The sequence below is a fragment of the Alligator sinensis genome, unplaced genomic scaffold (genome assembly GCF_000455745.1).
Source record: "Alligator sinensis unplaced genomic scaffold, ASM45574v1 scaffold560_1, whole genome shotgun sequence".
NCBI lineage: Eukaryota > Metazoa > Chordata > Crocodylia > Alligatoridae > Alligator > Alligator sinensis.
Genome location: NW_005841837.1, coordinates 491469 through 510181, shown reverse-complemented (window position 1 = coordinate 510181; position 18713 = coordinate 491469). Strand labels below are relative to the sequence as shown.

At 43.0% G+C, this 18713-nt stretch overlaps 1 protein-coding gene across 5 annotated transcripts in view; it reads left to right on the top strand.

Annotated features, from left to right (window-relative positions):
• Positions 1 to 18713, top strand: part of NRG1 (neuregulin 1) — a 251358-nt gene that overhangs the window by 35257 nt on the left and 197388 nt on the right. For all 5 annotated transcript variants that reach the window (XM_025202519.1, XM_025202510.1, XM_025202505.1 and 2 more), the window contains exons 2-3: positions 9332 to 9509; positions 15253 to 15377. In XM_025202519.1, coding sequence (XP_025058304.1) covers positions 9355 to 9509; positions 15253 to 15377 — 280 coding nt within the window. In that variant the 5' untranslated portion in view covers positions 9332 to 9354. The remainder of the gene's footprint in view (positions 1 to 9331; positions 9510 to 15252; positions 15378 to 18713) is intronic.

The following is an 18713-nucleotide window of genomic DNA, read 5'->3' as shown; positions in this document are numbered from 1 at the left end:
TTTTCTGCCTTCTCTATCCCGCCTGTACAGCCTATAGCCCCTAATGTTAACTGCCCAGTCATGGGATGAGTCCCACCATGTCTCTGTTAACCCTACGACATCTGGATTTGAACTAGCTATTCTGAGGGTGAGTTCCTCCTGTTTGTTCCCCATGCTACGAGCATTGGTGTACAGGCATTTAAGGCCTTGCAAGACTGTGTGCCCCCCCACCCCCTGATTAGCCAGACCATCAGGACCCCTGTTACTTACCTTTGCACCCCTTGCCCTGATGGCGTCTCCTCGTCTTCCTGCAGCCCCCTCCCCCGGCGAGTCTAGTTTAAAGCTCGCCGTACGAGATCAGCCAACCTGGAAGAGAAGATACGCTTGCCATTAGGGGAGAGATGAAGCCCATCCCGCCCCAGCAATCCCCCCTCCCGAAAGCATGGGTCGTTGTCAAGGAACCCAAGGCCTGCCCGGCGGCACCAGCTGCGTAAGCGCTGGTTGACCTCACCAATGCAGGTCCCATGCCTCTGTCCCCGCCCCCTCACCGGAAGGAGAGAGGAAAAAACCACCTGCGCCCCCGTCTCCTTCAGCCTGGTCCCCAGAGCCTCGAAGTCCCTCATAATACGGTCAGGGTTGCCTCTTGCCGCGTCGTTCGTACCCACATGGACGACAACCATGGGGTACCGGTCTGCAGGCCGGATGCAGCCCGGGATCCTCTCCGTGATGTCCCTGACCCGAGCCCCAGGCATGACGCAGACCTGCCGTGACATGGGGTCGGGCCTGCAGATCGGACCTTCCAGCCCTCGCAGCAGGGAGTCCCCGATGACTAGGACCTGGCGTTTTTTCCTCCTGGTGTTGTCTCTCCTCTTCTAAAGCCATTTTATAAAAAGAGCTATGATTTCAGTGACTGCTTTTGGAGGGGATTGCTTAACCTGTAAAGGAAAGAAAGGGAAGGGCTTTAATTCAGTTAGAAAGGACAGCTCTGTTTCCATAGTTAAACATCCACAAGAATTTTCTGAAACAGCAATTTTTTATTTTTTTACAGAATTTGACAAAGTCAGTCAAGTTGTTTTAAACAGAGTTCCTTAAGCCTGGAGGATTGTACCCATGCTGTGAAAGGTTTGGGTGAAATGCTAGGCATGTCTCAGCTATGCTTAAAACTACAGCAATATCCCTAAAGCTTCATTAGAAAGAATGTGGTCATGGGAGCCTCAGCTATTGATGGTGTTTGCAGTTGCTTATTGGTTTGTCATTATTTTTCCCCCTTTTTGTTCCTCTTTCCAGCTGCACAATTCATATTGGGTCATAGAATTTGAAACATGAGGCCTGATTTTTCAGAATAGCTCAGCACCCAGCAATTCCCATTTAAGCTCTTAAATAAATAACTGTATTTTCAAATTTCTCAGCTTTTATGAAGTCATTTGGTGGTGTAGTATTATCTTGCATAGGGGCAGGCAAAATATGGCCCATGGGCCGGATCCGGCTGGCCAAGCCATTCTATCTGGCCCATGGGGCCCCTAACATTTTTTTTTTTTTTTTTTTCAGGGGGTCCATAATTTTTTTTTTTTTTTTTTTTTTAATGATATTTATCTGCTCCTGGCTGCCAGTCATAGATGACAGGAGCCAGGGGCAGTAGGACTCTGGGGAAACTGTCAGGACTCAGCAGCAAAGCCAGCCCTCTCCCCCCCACACTGGAAGCCTCTGCCTGCTGCAGCTTTCACTGCTTCCCTGTATGCCAGCCTTCTGCTTCAGTACCACGTGGCTCCTGGTTGCATCACAGAACCAAGGGAGCACAGGGCCTGCACCAGTACCCTGGGGCCAGGAGCAGGAGGGTGTGTGTGCACGTGAGCATGTCCCTGCAATGCAGGAGGGGGAGAGAGAGACTCTGTGGTGATGGAAGGAGAGATAGACTCAGTGTGGTTGTGGGTGTGCATGTGAGCGCAATGAGGGAGGGGGAGAGAGTGTGTGTGTTCATAGGGTGAGTTCTGCACACATCCCACCATATCCATGCATCCACACCCCCCACACTGCCATACAAGCAGACCTCCATACCCCCTTACACATCCCAGCCAAACACAGCCCTCCACAAACTCCATACCCTCTCACACCCCACATATCCACCCACACCCACATGTTCCCTCATCCCACACTCACATCCCCCACCCTCCCCCACACACCCACACACCAATAGCCCCCCATAAACCTATACCCACTCCCCCATGCCCCCCCACTCCACTTAATTGATTTGGGTCAAACCGGTTTATGCAATGACTGTCCCAGACCCCTTGCTCGTTTAAGTTAAACCAGACTCCTCCAGAATCCTGGCATGCTCTCTGGGCTGGGCAGGGCTCTCTGTTTCACAGCAGAACTGGCCCCTCCGCTCCTTGGCTGTAGCTCGGCAGATACTGCAGGACTCTGCCTGGCTTCCCGCTGCCCCCTCTCTCTATCCCCTCTGCCTTACACAGACCTCTCAGCATTAGCTAGCAGACCACATGCGGGCTACAGTCCATGCAGTGGCAGATGGGACAAAGGCAGAATCAACATGTAGCTGGTAATGTCCTTCTGTTGTTTTCTTAATGGGGTGATAAACATTGAGTTAGGGATGATAAACACTGTTATCAATTTCCTGCTGGACAGGTCAGGAGGTGGGGGGAGGGAGGTGTGTGTGAACACACACCTCCCTAATCACAGCATTCTGCCAGGGCTTGGCCACACCACACCCTCAGGTCAGATCTGTGGAAGTGCAGAGATGGTTGGTCTAGCATTCCCCAGCTTCTAGCCTGAGCCACTGCAGGCATGTGTCTGCATGTCTGGGATGTCTGTACAATTACAACCTGATTTAATCTAGCCAGGTTAGACTAACCTGCAAAGATTGAATCAATTCAGATTTGGGCTTTTTGGATGCCTGTCCCTAGCCCAAGTGTGTCAATTCTCTTTTGGACTAGTTTCAATTTCCAAATCCTTGTAGTGGTGAAAATTGTAACTTTGCCCACCGCCAAACCGTAACATTGAGTAATGGAAATGACAAGCCAACATGGCTGTCTGATTTCAAAAGATGAAGACAGCTATATTCTTTTCTATTTTACACAGATTAGATGCTTCTATCAAGATTTTGGCAAGTTTCCTTGATAATCTTGTAAAAGGCAAACTTTGGCACCCATACAATAAGGAACGTTGGGCCAGGACTGGAGCTTTCACCAGTGTGGCTGCTTTTTGACATTTTTAGGTCATATTCTGGTATTCAAAAAGTGACCCCAAATACTCCTGCTTGCTATTCTAAACAGAAAGAATTCTAGAGACAACAGGGTAACCTTAATTCTGACTCACAAGACATTTACAAAATTATTCAAGGACTGCAGCACTAAGCCTTTGGAGTGGGATCAACTGTGCTGTGATGCACCCTGGCGCAGATGATTTGCCTCACTGGCATCTGCAAATGTGGGGCCCTCGCCCTGCAGGATTGTGCCCTTACTGCTCCTGGGGTGGTGGGGGCCCAGTTCTGCGAGTTGATGGCTCCAGGTACCACACCCCAATTCGGAGCGTGCGTCTTCAAGTGGGGGACTCCCATGGAGGATCCTGTGCTTGAATACATGCGCTTAACATGTGCCGGGGGCCTGCAGCTGGGCATCAGCCTGAAGAATCATATGCTGCAAGAATCTCCTGCTGGGAGATTCCCAGGGTGCACGTCTGCAGATGTGCCACAGAAATCCCCTGCAGGGGAATTCTCATGGCATGCAATAAGAAAAAATGTGTCCTCCCATTTAAGGGGTTACAAACTGTGACTACCCTTGGTTGCAGCAGCATGTCTGGACACTTGGAGCATGGCCATGGGCTACAGTGTCTGTTTCTTGTAACTTGTGCAGCCATAAAAATTGTTATGGTGTCATAAGGATGACATCTATTTGCACCCTAATAGATCTTAAATTGTATAAAGCAGAAATAATGAGTTAAAATTTTAACACTGATTTTTTTTTTTTTTTAATAAAAAGGTAAAACTTTCCTTAATTACTTATCTCAATACTTTTTTCCCCATTAAGTTTATTTCACTTGCAATTTTCCTATTCCATAAGCGTTTAGAAACGCTATTTTAATCAGTGGAAGAACCTCACTTTACAGTCCCAATTTTATTTTTTGGCTTAGGATTTCCATTGACTATTCATTGAACTGTCAGCTTCTTAGTAAGACCAAAAAAAATTAATAGTACGTGCCATATTATTACTTGATTTTATTTTAATTCAGTGTTCTCTATAGAAATTGACTTGCAGAATTTTTCTCCCCCCTTCAGAATTGTCAATGAAAAAAGTGTTAAATTAATATACTCTACTCTTGCCATAATTCAGGAGTTACCAGGAAACTTAAAAACATATTTAATCAATTGCAAGAGACCCTCACTAATTCATAGTAACTCTCATTGTCTAAGCATTCGGGGCCTCCTGGGAAAGCAGTAAGATGTCTATGCAGACATGACATAGACTTTTTTCATTTACAGTATGTTTGTTTCCCTTCATCTGCACTTTTGCAAAAGTTAATCACAGACCTGTCAGGCATATGACAGCCAACTTACTGATAAATCAGAACAGATAATAGCTTTTTTATTTTTTTGATCAAACAGAACTACAGCTGCACAGGTTGTAATTGCATTTTGTAACACACTCCTTCCCTATTTCTCTGGATTTGGTGTAGACTTTGCAGGACATAAATCTGTTTGGGAGGTAAAGGACTTTTAACGAGACACTAGTATTTTGAATACTTATATTTCACTGCCTATTGCTTTTCAAAGCTTGAAAATATGATATATTTCCCTGCTAACTCTAGTCCATTTCCATTCCCCCCCTCCCCCTCTCTTCCCTTGCTCCTAAGGGAGCTCATGCCAACATGGCTTTGTTTCATTTGCTGTTGTGTAAGCCAACCAGCATCATTGTTGTGATCAGCAAGAATTTGCCAAATGCTAAGTATAAAGTTTGTTACTGAAGTTGTATAGTAAATAAGTACAGGAATGTGAAACCCCTTTGTAGGCTCTGAAAAAACTAATGACTAGTAAATAATTGCTAGTGACTGAAAGTTTTTGACACTGAGAAGAAATGCTTGCATACACTCTTTGGCCTGAAAATACACTGAAACATTAGGAAGCCTCATATATTTTTTTAGAATTAAATTAGGCATGTTGAAAGGCACCCTGAGTTCAATTCTCATCTTTTTATGATTCCTTGTCGATGACCATTCTGAGTGACCTGAAGAACTTCCCTGACATAACAAACTTCACAAAAACAGCAGCGTGGGAAGTAACAACTAGGGGTATGCAAAATGGGCCTTATTCAATTTGGATTTGGATTCAGCCTGAATTGGGGACAGTGATTCAATTTGTTGATTCGGATCACTGTCCCTGATTGGAGTCGGCTGAATTCAAATCTGAAGATTCGATGCTGATTCGGAGACTCAGTGATTCAGCCATAGACACAGCTTTAAATGTTTTTTCTACGTACCTCAAGATACCAGGTGCAGCTTATGAATGCTGCGATGGTGGGGCAGATGGAGTGTCCCACAGGAGCATGGGGGGCTCCTTGCATGCTCAGCAGCGAATCCAGAACTGGACCGGAAGTACTTCCAGTCAACTTCCGGGTCCACTGGGGATTGGGTGGGAGGGGGCCCTTGCTTCCCCTCCGGCTCCGTGATCAGCTGTAGGGGGATCCCGGGTGCCCCCTCAGATCCAGGAGGCACCAGTCGCTGAGCCAGCGTGGTAGTGGTAGGGCCCCCAGCATGCTCACCAGAGGATCTGGAAGTGGACAAGGAGTGCTTCTGGTCCACTTCCGGGTCTGCTCCCGAGCACGCTGGGAACCGCCCACGTTCATGTGGGACGCTCCATCTGCCCCAGCATCTCAGCATTCACGAGCCGCCTGGTACCTTGAGGTATATAGAGAAAACATTTAAAACTGTGTCTATGTCCAAATCGTCGAATCTTTCCGAATCTCTCCAAATTGATTCAGAAGGTTCTGATTCGATTCGGAGAGATTAAAAGTTCTCCTGATTTGATTCGGATTGGAAGATTCAGCCACCGAATTGGGCCAAATCTCTACCGAATTGAATCAGGGACCAAAGCTTCGTACAGCCCTAATAACAACAAGAGAAAGATCACATTGTGACAAGTCTTGCCAAAAAAAGAAAAAAAAAAAAACCCTAAGAAAATAATTGTGTCAGCAGAAGACCACACACTGCCAAAGGGCTATGAACATGTTTAACAGCCAATAGCAAACAAGATGTAAAAGCTTTTTTATGAAATCTGAGTATCTATAGTTTTTCATTAAGTTATGCTATCTATAGAAATGTACTGAAGAACCCATGTATAATAGTTTCAAGGACAGATTTCTCCACATTTACTCTGCAAAAATATGTTGATCAGGTATAACCTGAGATAAATAGCTCATTCCTGGACTTTGCAGGGTTTTGGCCCTGCATAGGTATCTCATCACCCTCGGTGTCTGATTGGATGGTTAATCTGCATGGAAACTCACCAGTGAACAAATTAAATAGCAAACCTGCAAAATATTACCACACAACAGCATGCCCTCAGCTGAAATCCACAAAGGTTTTGTTTTGACAGGAGGTACAAAGTCTTTTAAGAGGAATGCATTAGGCATTCTTGCCAGCATGCACATGTTTTGTATAACTTGATGTGCAAAACTGTGATTGACATTTATATTAGGATAGGGAAGACACAAGAACAACATTTGTCAGTTCCCTCAGTAAAGTTTGCTGTCTTCCATACTTTCACTCAAGATAAAAAGAAAAAAAGGGAAAAAAGTCACTAAAGACATATGACATTACTTCCAAAATATTTACCACATCATATACACCTTATAGTCGAAGCTCACATTAGTAAACCACAGGACACATTTTCTAAAGACCTCAATAGACATAACCAAGATCAGATTTTCAAATGATTCAGATCCAGTTACAGTACCTAACTGTATGCTGTAATGGCCAGATTTTCAAAAGCATCCCTACTATTCTCTATGGAAACCACTAGGCACTGGACACTTACTATCTAGATACTTGGTTTCAATGTGTTGAGGCTCCATGCAGATAAGTTATATGAAACCTCTGTGAGTGATGATGCAAGATCAGGGGTGGGCAATTATTTTGGGCGGAGGGCCACTTACCGAGTCTTGGCAGACTGTCGAGGGCCGCATTGGTAGCCCCACCCCTTGACAGGTGCCCCGCCCCCTGGTTGCCATCTCGGGATCAGCAGTCCCGCTCTCTAACCCCTGACCTTTGCCACCAGAAGTCCCTTCTTTTACCCCTGGAAGTACTCCTTTGAGCAAGTGGTTTTGCCATCTCGGAACCAGAAAAATACTAAATTATATTCTAAAATGCGAACATCTACAACATTATTTTAATTAAAAAATATATTTTTGTCCTGATTAACATGTGTTTGTGTAGTGTACATAAAGCTGATTACACAATAACTTCAAATGAAGTCTTACTCTTGTATGTTGTGGGGGGTGGAGGGCATGGGGGCATGAGTATAGGTTTGTGGGGGCCTATTGGTGTGTGGGTATGTGCGGTGTGGGGGAGGGTGTTGGGGGTCTGTGTGTGGGGTGAGGGAGCAGGGGGTGTGTGGAGATGTGGGGGGTGACTGGGTATGGGGTTTGTGGATGGTTGGAGTGTGTGAGGGGGTGTGGGTGTGGGGGTCTGCTTGTATGGCAGTGCAAGGGGGATGGCTACACGTGTATGGTGGGGTGCACATGTGGGGCTCACCATATGAACACCCACACTCTCTCCCTCTCCCTCCCTCTCTCACTGTATGCACGCGCACATGCGCGCGCGCACACACACACGCGCGCTCTCTGTCCCTCCCTCACTACACACATACGCACGTGTACACACACATGCACATTTTCTCTCCCTCCCACCATCCCTCCCTTTCTTGTTGTACACGCACACAGACTCCCCCTCCCTCATTGCTCTCTCTGTCCCTCTCTCCCCCTCCCTCATTGCAGGGACATGCACCCGCTCCTGGCCCCGCGGTACCGGCACAGGCCCCATGCTCCCGTGGTCCTGCGATGCCGCCAGGAGCCATGTGGTGCTGGAGCAGCAGGCTGGCATGCAGGGAAGCAGTGAAAGCTGCAGCAGGCAGAGGCCTCCAGTTAGGGAGGGTGGGGATTGGAGGGGGCTGGGAGAGGGGTGGGGCCGGGCTGGCCTTGCTGCTGAATCCTGCTGGCTTTCCCTGCGTCCTACTGCCCCCGTCTCCTGTCATCTTTGACTGGCAGCCAGGAGCAGATAAATATCATTAAAAAAAAAAAAATTTAGGGGCCCCCAGGCCGGATAGAATGGCCTGGTGGGCCAGATATGGCCCATGGGCCATATTTCATCTGCCCCTGGTGTAATGTCTGTCCCTATCTTTGCGGAAGGAACACATATATCTTCTTTGCAGTTCCAGTCTGTGGGCTTCCAGGTGGAGCATAAGGTATTACTTTTGACTTATGAATCCCTTAACCATTTGGGACCAGTCTGTGAAAGAAACACTGCTCTTTGTAATGGACATATTTTTGTAATCAGTGGAAACATTTCTGCTTGGGTACCCTCTGTTTAACAGGCAGGGGAGCTGCCATTAGGGAATTTACATTGTGTGTTGAGATGCTGCAGTGCAGTCTTCTTACCTTGGTGCAAAATACATTTCATTCTTTCATCTTCTGGCCATCAGAGCCCATATCTTTCCTCAGGTCTTGGGGAAAGGAGAGAGGTGAGTTGAGTGTTGGGTTGTGTATATTGTAGGCTGCATTGATTGTCTCCCCACCTCCACCCCTCCCCCTCTGGTTTGGGAAGTTGCTCTGTTTGAATTACATCTTTGAGCTTTCTGTCATGACAGGAGTCTTTGGATTGCCATAGCATAAGACATGATAGAAAACACTTTACGCTGCTGCTTATATTGCCCTTGCTCTGGCCCATGGAGATTATAGATCCCAGCGCACAACCTTGCTTTCCAGATGCTCATGGTTATTACTTAGCAGCAGCTCTTGGTATTTGTAGGCTCTGCATTCAATATTAGAGTAGCATTTTAGTTTTTTTGTGGTTACCTTTGTTTTCTGCAGGCTGCCCTTTTTGTGCCTTTGGATTGTGGCACATAGGAGAACTCCAAAAAAGGCTGAGCTAGTGAAAGCATTCTTATTGTCTTCTAGAAAAAATGAACAGTACAACAGTTCATATCTACTCTTTTTTGTGTACCATATATCTTATCCATGCAAATGATTCTCCCTGGCTTTTTGTTTTTATTTGAATTTAGATTTATAGTTAGGATTATTTTCCCTTTCAAGGGCAGACTATTCACCGGTACCTTCTTTCATTTCTTTAGCTGCACCTCCCAAATTGAAGGAGATGAAGAACCAAGAGTCTACTGTGGGTCAGACACTAGTGCTCAGGTGTGAAGCCAGTTCAGATTATCCTGCACTCAGATTCAAGTGGTTAAAGAATGGAAAAGAAATAACCAAAAAAAACAGACCAGAAAATATCAAGATCCCCAAAAAACAAAAGTAAGTACAACAATTGTTTTGCAAACTGGGCTGAGAGAGAGAAAGCGGAATTATTTACCAGACTACAAGCACTGAGATATTATTAATCTCAACACATGCAACCAAGTGCCATAAAATATGGAAAGAGAGAATGAATGGCAGTTATCACTTTTTATTTTCACTGGAACCTTTATTCTTTTATTACAACAATATCAAAGTCTCGTTTTTATCTCATAAATAGTATTCTGTTTCTATTCCTGTTATTGTTGGCAGTCTTTGTTTTAATTTGTAAATCTTGGGCACAGACCATTTTAGACTTCTGGCATAAGTGAACATGCCTCATGCTTGTTTTCTGCCATCCAGAACTGGAACCATCCCTTAACTTGTCTTCAGGGATTTGAAACTTTCATTGTCTAGGGATACAGTCCCAGAAGGAGCCACCCACCTTCTGCATAGCTCTGAGTGGTTTGAGTATTCATGACCTTTACTGGAGGCACTCGGAATCTTACAGGATGGTGTCTTAGTCTGGTTAATATCAGGTGAATAGGGACACCTGGAAAAACCATGCTTCTGCCTGGATGGAAATGCTCGTAATAAGTGGTTGCCACCAACCTGTAAGGAAATAATTTTTTTCTGGTAGAGAAGCTAAGTAATAGTCTATCCTCTGATGCATAGGGAACAACTTTGACATTCTGTCTTCACAAAGATGTTTAGGCTTAAAAGTGCCATTTTCTACATTGTCTGTCTCTGTTCTGTAGAAAGGAGTCATTAAAATATGCACATAAGCTATCTTGATCCAAGACAAAAATTCCATTTACTTTACAGCATCAGATGTGGAGATGGGTATTTACAAATAATAACTATTTTTTTTAGTGTGTTCTCCTAAGGGAGAGAGAGAGGCCAGAATTTCTGCCATACTATCTTCAGAAGTGTGTCACCATACTTTTTGTCATGTCTCACCTCCTTGACCCAAATGAGGGTCAGTAACTGTCCTGGATAGTAAACTCTGTCAAGGAGATGTTGTAACCATGAATAAAGCAGAGTGTTCATTTTTGCTGGGTGGAAAATGTTTTCCCAACCTATGAAAGTTTTCCAGATGTCAACACTTCTACTGTTTCACGTCCCAAACATTGTCTAGGAGAGGGTATATACTTGTGAACAACTTATTGTGGGATAAAGGCTGCTGCTTTACTGAACATTTGCTCTGCAGTAACTGCCTGTATGCACACTTTTATCCCATGGTAAATGAAAGCTAACCTATGATAGCTTTCCCCACACTCACTGAAATCTAATTTTCCATGGGTTAGCTTCCACTTTCCGTGGGGTAAGAGCATACACACAGGCAGCTACAGTCGGGTAGTTGACACATGGCAAAACCCTGGTCCTTCCTGACACATGGTCTTCTGCATGTGTCTAAAGTAGAGCACATGGGAGCAGCCTAAGATTTGTGTTCTTTTGATGGAAGATTGTGAAAGGCTCGGCTGAACTAATGGCTCAGCTGAAATTTGTTTGTATGTTTATTAAGTTTGTATTATAAATGTACGTAGGATAGACCCACATTGGAAAGCCAAGTAAAAAAGCAGAAAAATAACAGCGCAGATACATGCATGAAAAGACAGATTTATTATATATGCAAATTATATTAATGAAGGAACATGAGAAATCTCCCAGCTCAAGCTAAATGAATACCAGTGGTTGATATTTTTTTATTTTGTGTGATTTCATAATATAAGACAATACATTAGGCAAATATTTGTGTCATTCATATGCTGCTATATTGTTTGCTAGTTTTAATATGGAATTTTTATAATTATGAAGTATGGAAATGTGAACTAAAAGGTCAGTAAGCTGTCTTGAATTACTGTAATATCTTTTTTAAAGGGCAAATGGCTACTTAAATAGTGCATTATATTGCTACAGCAGATGAAATACAGGAGCATCATCAGCATTCACCCTAGTATAATATTATTGATTTAATCAATCCAGACAGTTCAGAAGAACACTTTCTCCATATTAATAATGCCTTACTAAGTTTGAAAGCAGTATCCAACAGACAAAAGTGACTTTTGGTAATTTCAAATTTAACAGGCCAGCTCCTTGCCAGACTACAGAATAGAAAACACTAAGTCACTACCAGAAGGAAACGTCTCCCACAGGTGTGGGATTTCAGAAACATTTTTTAAGAAAATGTAAAATGATCTGTGGGGTAGAATGGGGGTGGTGGACAGTTCAGCCTCCTGAGGAAATAAGCCTCACCCATCCCACACCCTCTCCCACAAGCATCAACTGCAGAAATTAGATGGTGATAATGCTGTGGGAGTGGTGCCTCTTGCATTGCACTCAGGACTTGGGTTTCCAGTGTGCTCAGGAGCAGCAGCTTAAAGCACTGTCACCCAACTCTGACCTGACAGCCTCATTTCTGGGATAGATGCATGAGGTAGAAGAGAGTTTGGACTGGATTTATTTTTTCACTCAGTAAAATGATCAAGCTACCAGTACCATGTAGACATATGCTCACCAGTTAGCTACTAAATAGAAATGTTAGTATCAGCTTTGTGTCTGCCTTTAAAATGGCAAAGGTGAGTATGACCAGCAGATCACAGATTAGATACCAGTGCCAACATGCTGGCATGGAAGAAATGAATACACAGTCTGGTACTGAGTGGTTATGATAGTTCCAGATACATATGATTAGTTAATAATATCTGTTTAAGTGCCACAGACACAAAGCATTATCTTGGCCTGTCAGTTCATTTTAAAGGGTTCAGGATGTGATACTTTTTGCCTTTGCATAATTGCAGAAGAACCTCAAATGAACATTTTGAATGTCTTGCTTCATCAGAAATAGCTCTTTGAAATGAGCCTGAATGGCCTCTGTCCCAAGCTTGTTTGAAGGCCAGCAGGCTGAGTAATAGGAAAGACTCCTTGGTTGCCTTGCTTTCAGTGAGTGTACCAGTTAATGTTGCCCAGAAATATTTGGCTCCTGCTTCTTCCCTTTTCTAATTGCAACATTTAATTTTCTTTCAGTGTATTTCAAAGCCATTGAGAACATTTTTATTTATTTATTTATGATTTGGGGTTGGGCTCAGCTGCCTAAGCCACCTGCAGGAAAAGAAATTTCTAGGGGTAGTTATTGTTGCTACTTCCCCTGCAGCAAAACCACTCAAGGACCCCATGTAGCAGCACCTCAGTATTTCAGACACTTCTGTTTGCTTTTCTTAAATGTCACAGATACCGGGCAAAAAATGCCAGGCAAAGAACCATCTGCCATGGTGAATTGAAGCACTCAAATAAGCTGGGCTTTGATGCACAGTATTTTAACACAAGATATTTTCCTCTTTTTTGAGTATGCATACAAGATCAGTATTTTTTTGGATGCTGTTTCATTTAAACTATCAATGAGCCATGGTCTGCTCTCAAAAGTTTGAATTTGGTCCTGGTAAGTGCCTATAATACCACTGATGCTATGAATATTTATTTCCTTTCTTATACTTGGAAACCATTACTCTGGATTTTGTACCTGAGAAAAATAGGAAAATACCAGGCATATTAAAATTTCACAGGTAATTTGGCTTTTTCCCCCCATGTCCCTGCTTTCTTCTTTTCTTTTTCTTTTTCTAATCCTGGAATTACAGTTTTTGAACTCAATTATTTTTTCTGGTGGAAGTTATTATCACTTAAGTCATAAGAATTAAACCTGAAGTGCTGAGAGTTTGTTCTTCTCTGCTACAAGGGTCTCTCTGATTGTTCTTACTGATACAGAGAAAAGAAAATATACCAGGAAGCTGAAATATGGACAGTGTGCAAACATTAGAGTTGAAGCTGTGGTGGGTGTGTGAAGGGGATCTTTTGAAACCCTAGTTTTTACAAAGCTATATAGGCCTGCATCATTCATGTCCAAGTGGTAGGCAGCCCACTTTGTGCAGGTTTCTGACTTGGAATGAACTGCTGAGTTGTTTGCTGCAGTTTTTGCATCACAGGATGCTGCTTTCCTAATCAGCTGGATTTCCTAAGTAATCCTGCGCAGCTGATTGAAGAATCAGTGCCTTTTGAAATAAAAACTGAAGCAAATAGCTTGAGCCAGCTCAGTGGTCCTACACGTGGATGTCAGGAACGCAGTCCTGTGAAGTAGCTGGGTCCTACTGTGACCCCAAAATGCTGTACCTTTGCAGTGCCTGACCACTTTTGTCAGTTTTCTGTTCTCACTTCCCCTTTCTTTCCTACCCCTTAGCCCCTCAGAGCCACTATCTACATACTGTGTGAACTCCCACCGGGAAGGGGGAATCAGTGAATATATAGGTCCATTTCTTGGCTTCATCACAGGAACCCAGCAATGGTCCATCTAATCAATACGTTGATTTACCTCAGCTAAAATGTCAGCCCTTGTATCAGTCTTCCTTCCCTACAATAGTGTCCAGCTTGCCTACAGTTTCTTCTCTTTTAAGTAGCTTTGGTCTAACTCCCAGATGTATCTGGCAAAGCATGATGTTTTTTGCTAAACCATGGGTGCTGTTCTGATACCTCCAAGCAAGGGTACCTTTGTATGGAAATCCTTGAGCTGCCTTCCAGCAGCTGGTAAATACCTGTGAAGTTTCCAGGCCCTGTCAAAGGGACCAGTAGGACCAAAAGAAGCACTGAATAGCTATGATAATAGGAGTAGAGTAGCTAGAGTCTTTCACCTGTTATTTGCCAACACCACTCTAAATCCAGCCCAGATCAAAAGTCATTACTATTTGGTTCCCATTGTTCAGTGCCTTAAGTCTTGGTTCTGCAGTGACCCCACCAGTGTAAAAACCACCACTTCACTTGGCATTAACTACAAACCGCGCTGGTCTTTTAGTTAAGAGCTCAGAGACCTTGTCCTTCAGGATGGTCCCCCAGATGAAGCGGTATGGCAGCCTGGCAAGGCATGGTTAGAAAACCTGTGTGTATTTTACCTGTACTGTTCTTGTTCTGTGGCTGAATAAAGAACATTCAGGACTGTCATGCCAATATCCCTTGTGAGCATCTATTCTAATGATGGGTTAGGCAGTAGTAATCTCAGCATCCCAGGACCCAATTCCTTGTCATTTCTTAGGACCAGGCAACATGTCTTATGCAGCTGGGGTCCCACCAGAAGACATTAGAGTGTGCTCCCACCAAATTAACAGGCAGGCAAAAACTCTGCATTTTAAAATTTAATCTTCACACCTTGAAAATGGATTAAATTACATGCCTCTCATGGGGAACAGTATGTAGCCTTATGCAAATTGTTCTGCTGCTGCCTGTAATTTTTGGTTCATGTTGAACAGTGATTTACTAGTGGGGTTGCAGAGGTTGTTTGAGAGTATGGCTTGTTCTTATCTCATGATTATGTAGTCAGACGTTAGAAACTACAATACTTGAACAGAATTCTGGTACTAGCAACATGACACTCTGAAAGGATAATGCTGTAATCTGTCTTCATGGTCTCTGAGTAGTTGATCTTTCAGTGTCTTGAACACAAAAGGTTTTTTTAAAATATTTCCATTAACAGCAAAGACTTCTTTTTAGCAGGAAGATATAAACAAATGGTTTTTGTTTCACTTCATGAATGTGCCTGGTCTTCAACAGCCTGTAAGGAAGGGATTTTACTTTCTTCCATACCCTTAGTCTTTGTTAATTAACCTGGTTGAGTCACAGAATAGAAGATGGATGTCTTCATTTGGGGAAAAAATGCATTAAGTAATGCAGTGATTTATTATTTGGATAAAGGATGCATTATGTGTCATTTCTGATTCTGCAGGAAGTACTCAGAACTTCACATTTACAGAGCAACGTTGGATGATGCTGGGGAGTACACGTGCAGAGTGAGCAGCAAATTAGGGAATGACAGCACCAAAGCCACCATTATCATCACAGACACCAATGGTATGAGATACATATTTATTTGACTGTTGCTTTGAGAAAGGTCTTGCATTAAAACAGCCATCGGGACAAAAGGGCTTGCAGGGAATGAGAGCTTTGTAAGGAAAACAGAGATGAAAGTGCTAAAGTGGTGATAGTAAAAATATATTCAAATAAATTAGTTTTGACATAGCTGTAACATTTTTTAGTGTAATTGGCCATTACTGCACGAACTGAGAAATTTACAAAGTTAACATGCAGAGGTCTGGACAGCATTCAGGGCCCCAGTGTGCCAGGTGATGTACAAACATATAATGAGGCACAGGCCCAGTACCACTACCAACAGGCATTAGTCCCATTTATACAAATGGGTAACCATGGCTCTGAAAGGTTAATTATTGACATAGTAAGTATGTGGTAGAGCTGGCAGATGGATCCAAATAGTCCCAGTCCAGTACTGTAGCCATGCCCCCCAACCCTTATCCCTTGGTCTTATCTAGGTAATATTGGTAGGGCTACAAATTTGATCTGCTCTCCTATCAGACATGCTTCAGTTGTCCTGATCACTGCCATATTAGGCAAATTATACAATGCAAGTTGCATGATCAGCATTTGGAAGTTATAAATATTCTTTGCTTCCTGAAATCTACTATTCATCAAACAAATCTACACGGCAGTACCTGAATGTAGATTTGTTTGAGGAATAGTGGATTTCAGGAAGCAAAGAACATTATTGAAAGTAGTTTGAAAGTAAAAGTACTAGATTTTTCAACGCTACTTCTTACTTTATTTTTAGGACTAGCTACAAATGTTTCTGGCAGAATTCAATTGGTTCTTTCGCTATATAGAAACCTTTTAGTACTACTATCTTTGGTTATGAAAATGTGGACAGGTTGCAAGTTGAAGTCTGCTTGTTGAATGTGGTATTTGCTAATGAACATGTTAACTTTCAGACAGGTGGTCTATTGTAAGAAGCAAACAAATCGCAGCAAACAACAAACAACTTTTGTGAGAAAAATGAGATGTGTTTGAAGTTGTCATTGCAATAAGAACTAGGCTTTAGGAATGCATATTTGTTCCACACTGTGCTCTGAAACAGTAGGTATGTGGCACAGTAACTAGAAAATGAAACTAATCTTTGCTGTCTTCATTATAACTCATCAGGCTTTTTGGTTAGTGTACAGTAGTGTAGAGTAATTATTTAATGTACATTCATATAGAATATTGGTATGCTGTTTTAATTTGCATCAGCTAAAGAATACTGAAAACAAAATTCTAGTACTAAGGTTTTGTATTAGGCATATAATGTTATAATCATATGTCAAGTTGCTGATTTACAAGATCAAGTAATGAGTTTTTTTTTTCCCCAGAATTATTATTATAAACAAAAGTCAATGACTATTTTTGATTTTTGATTAGCTTGTACACTTGTTTGGTTCTCACAAAAAAAAATTCTTGCTTTATAAATACTTATACAGGAAACATGTTTATCATTTCCCATGCAGCCTGAGTCAGAACTTGAGCACATGCAAGGCAAAACTAGAGACAAAAATAAATACAACATGTATGGACATGGGGACATCCCCCATTTCTTTTCTACACAAGGAATGGTAAAACGATTACGGAATGTGTGTGGGACCTCATTCCTAGACTTAAACTCATTCCTTTCACTTCCAGTTTGGTTATTCTGAATGACAGAGAGGCATTCCTACTGCAGTGAAACAAGATCTTGATGTTGAATTACCATGTCTGTAAGCAATGATATGTGCATTTGTGTGACATGTAGAGTCTGTCTGATTTTTCTGTGTCTGTATGTATAATATAACTGAGGTAAAACAGAAGCCTAGACACAAATCCCCTTGGACTGGAATAAAGCTTGGACCTCTTCTAAGCTTTACATCTGGTCTGAACAGGAACCATAGATCTAAGCCTATCAGATATTATGAGGTGATATTCAATAGATAAAAAATTCATTATGCCTGTCTGATGCCTTCTCCTAAACTCTGTCTCTCTCTAACAAATGAAACCTCTGAGCTGCTTTGAGCAGCTGCTTGCTGCTGTTTAAAGTGCAGCATGTGGTTGAAATGTTTTTTCTTTTCCCCCAAATGTGGAATTTTCTACCTGAAACTAAGGGCAACATGGACAACATCTGCTGGCTTAAAAGCAAAGGTTCCCTAAGGTCTCGGAGAGCAGAACCCATTCATTGAACATTAACAACCACTGTAACAGTGACCTTCTCACCCCTTCTTCCTCTGTATTCAGTGACCTCTCCCCCTTTCTAGCTTAATGGTAGATTTGGGATCCAAACTCTGTAATGAGCCCTGAAGGAGAGCTATTACTCAGCTCTCATGCTTATCTGTGGTCTTCAACTTGCATTATTAATGAGGATAAATATTAATATTTAGCTTCTCTGTACCTCTTTCTACCTTAGTATACCACTGTCATTGGAGAAGCCTGCTAGCACCCCTCTGTTGTAAGTCAGTGAGATCTAGAGTAGCCTATGTATCACTGTGTGACATCCATGTATGGAGGCTGAGTAGAATTGATGCCTCAAGGTTCATTGCACAGGCTGAATCCCTGACTCGCTCACTGTTGGTGGGTATTGATGGCAGGTAGAGACTAAGGCAGCAGTGGCTAGGAGTTGATTTGTTTGTGCCAGCAACAGCATGTGTAAAAGTGACTGAGAACCATTGCTTTAAATATCTACTTAAATAAAATTTTCACTGCTGGCATCTCTGTGTTTATACAGACTCAGTTTCCCAATCCCGTATTCTTTTTCATTATATTGTAAATTCAGTGATAAAGAATAGCCTTACATAAGTAGCCATGGTGGTAGAATGTGCAACCTTAATTTGGTCCCCTCACACATGTGTTATGACAGTCCTTTATTATGTGATCACATGCTATTATTTTCTGTAGAGCTCCTCAAATTTAATAGATGAGGACTTAGAGCCTAATTTAAAATAAAACTGTGACAGGGGGCAGACTCCCAGGCCTGGTCACAGTGCTGGTCCACCCGCCTATCTTTGGGCGTGCCGCCCGCCTTACTCTTCTCCCATGCCTTGTTGTAAAATAATTCGGATTTTAATTAGGCAGGAGGCTGCCCATTGAGCACCCTGCTGTTTGTGGGTAGTAAATGCACGACTCCTACCTTCCCTTTATTGTGTCCCATGCCTCACAGATGGTTCTGTGAGTTGTGCTATGCTCTGGCCTGAGGCTGGGCCCAACTCAGCACAGTATTAGGCCTCTCTCACGCTGCCTGTTCAGGGCCTCACACATACTGCCCCTCTTGCTGGGGCCTCTACCACTCTCCTGCTCTCAGCAGGTCTCTGTCACTCGTGCCACTTATCAGGCCACATT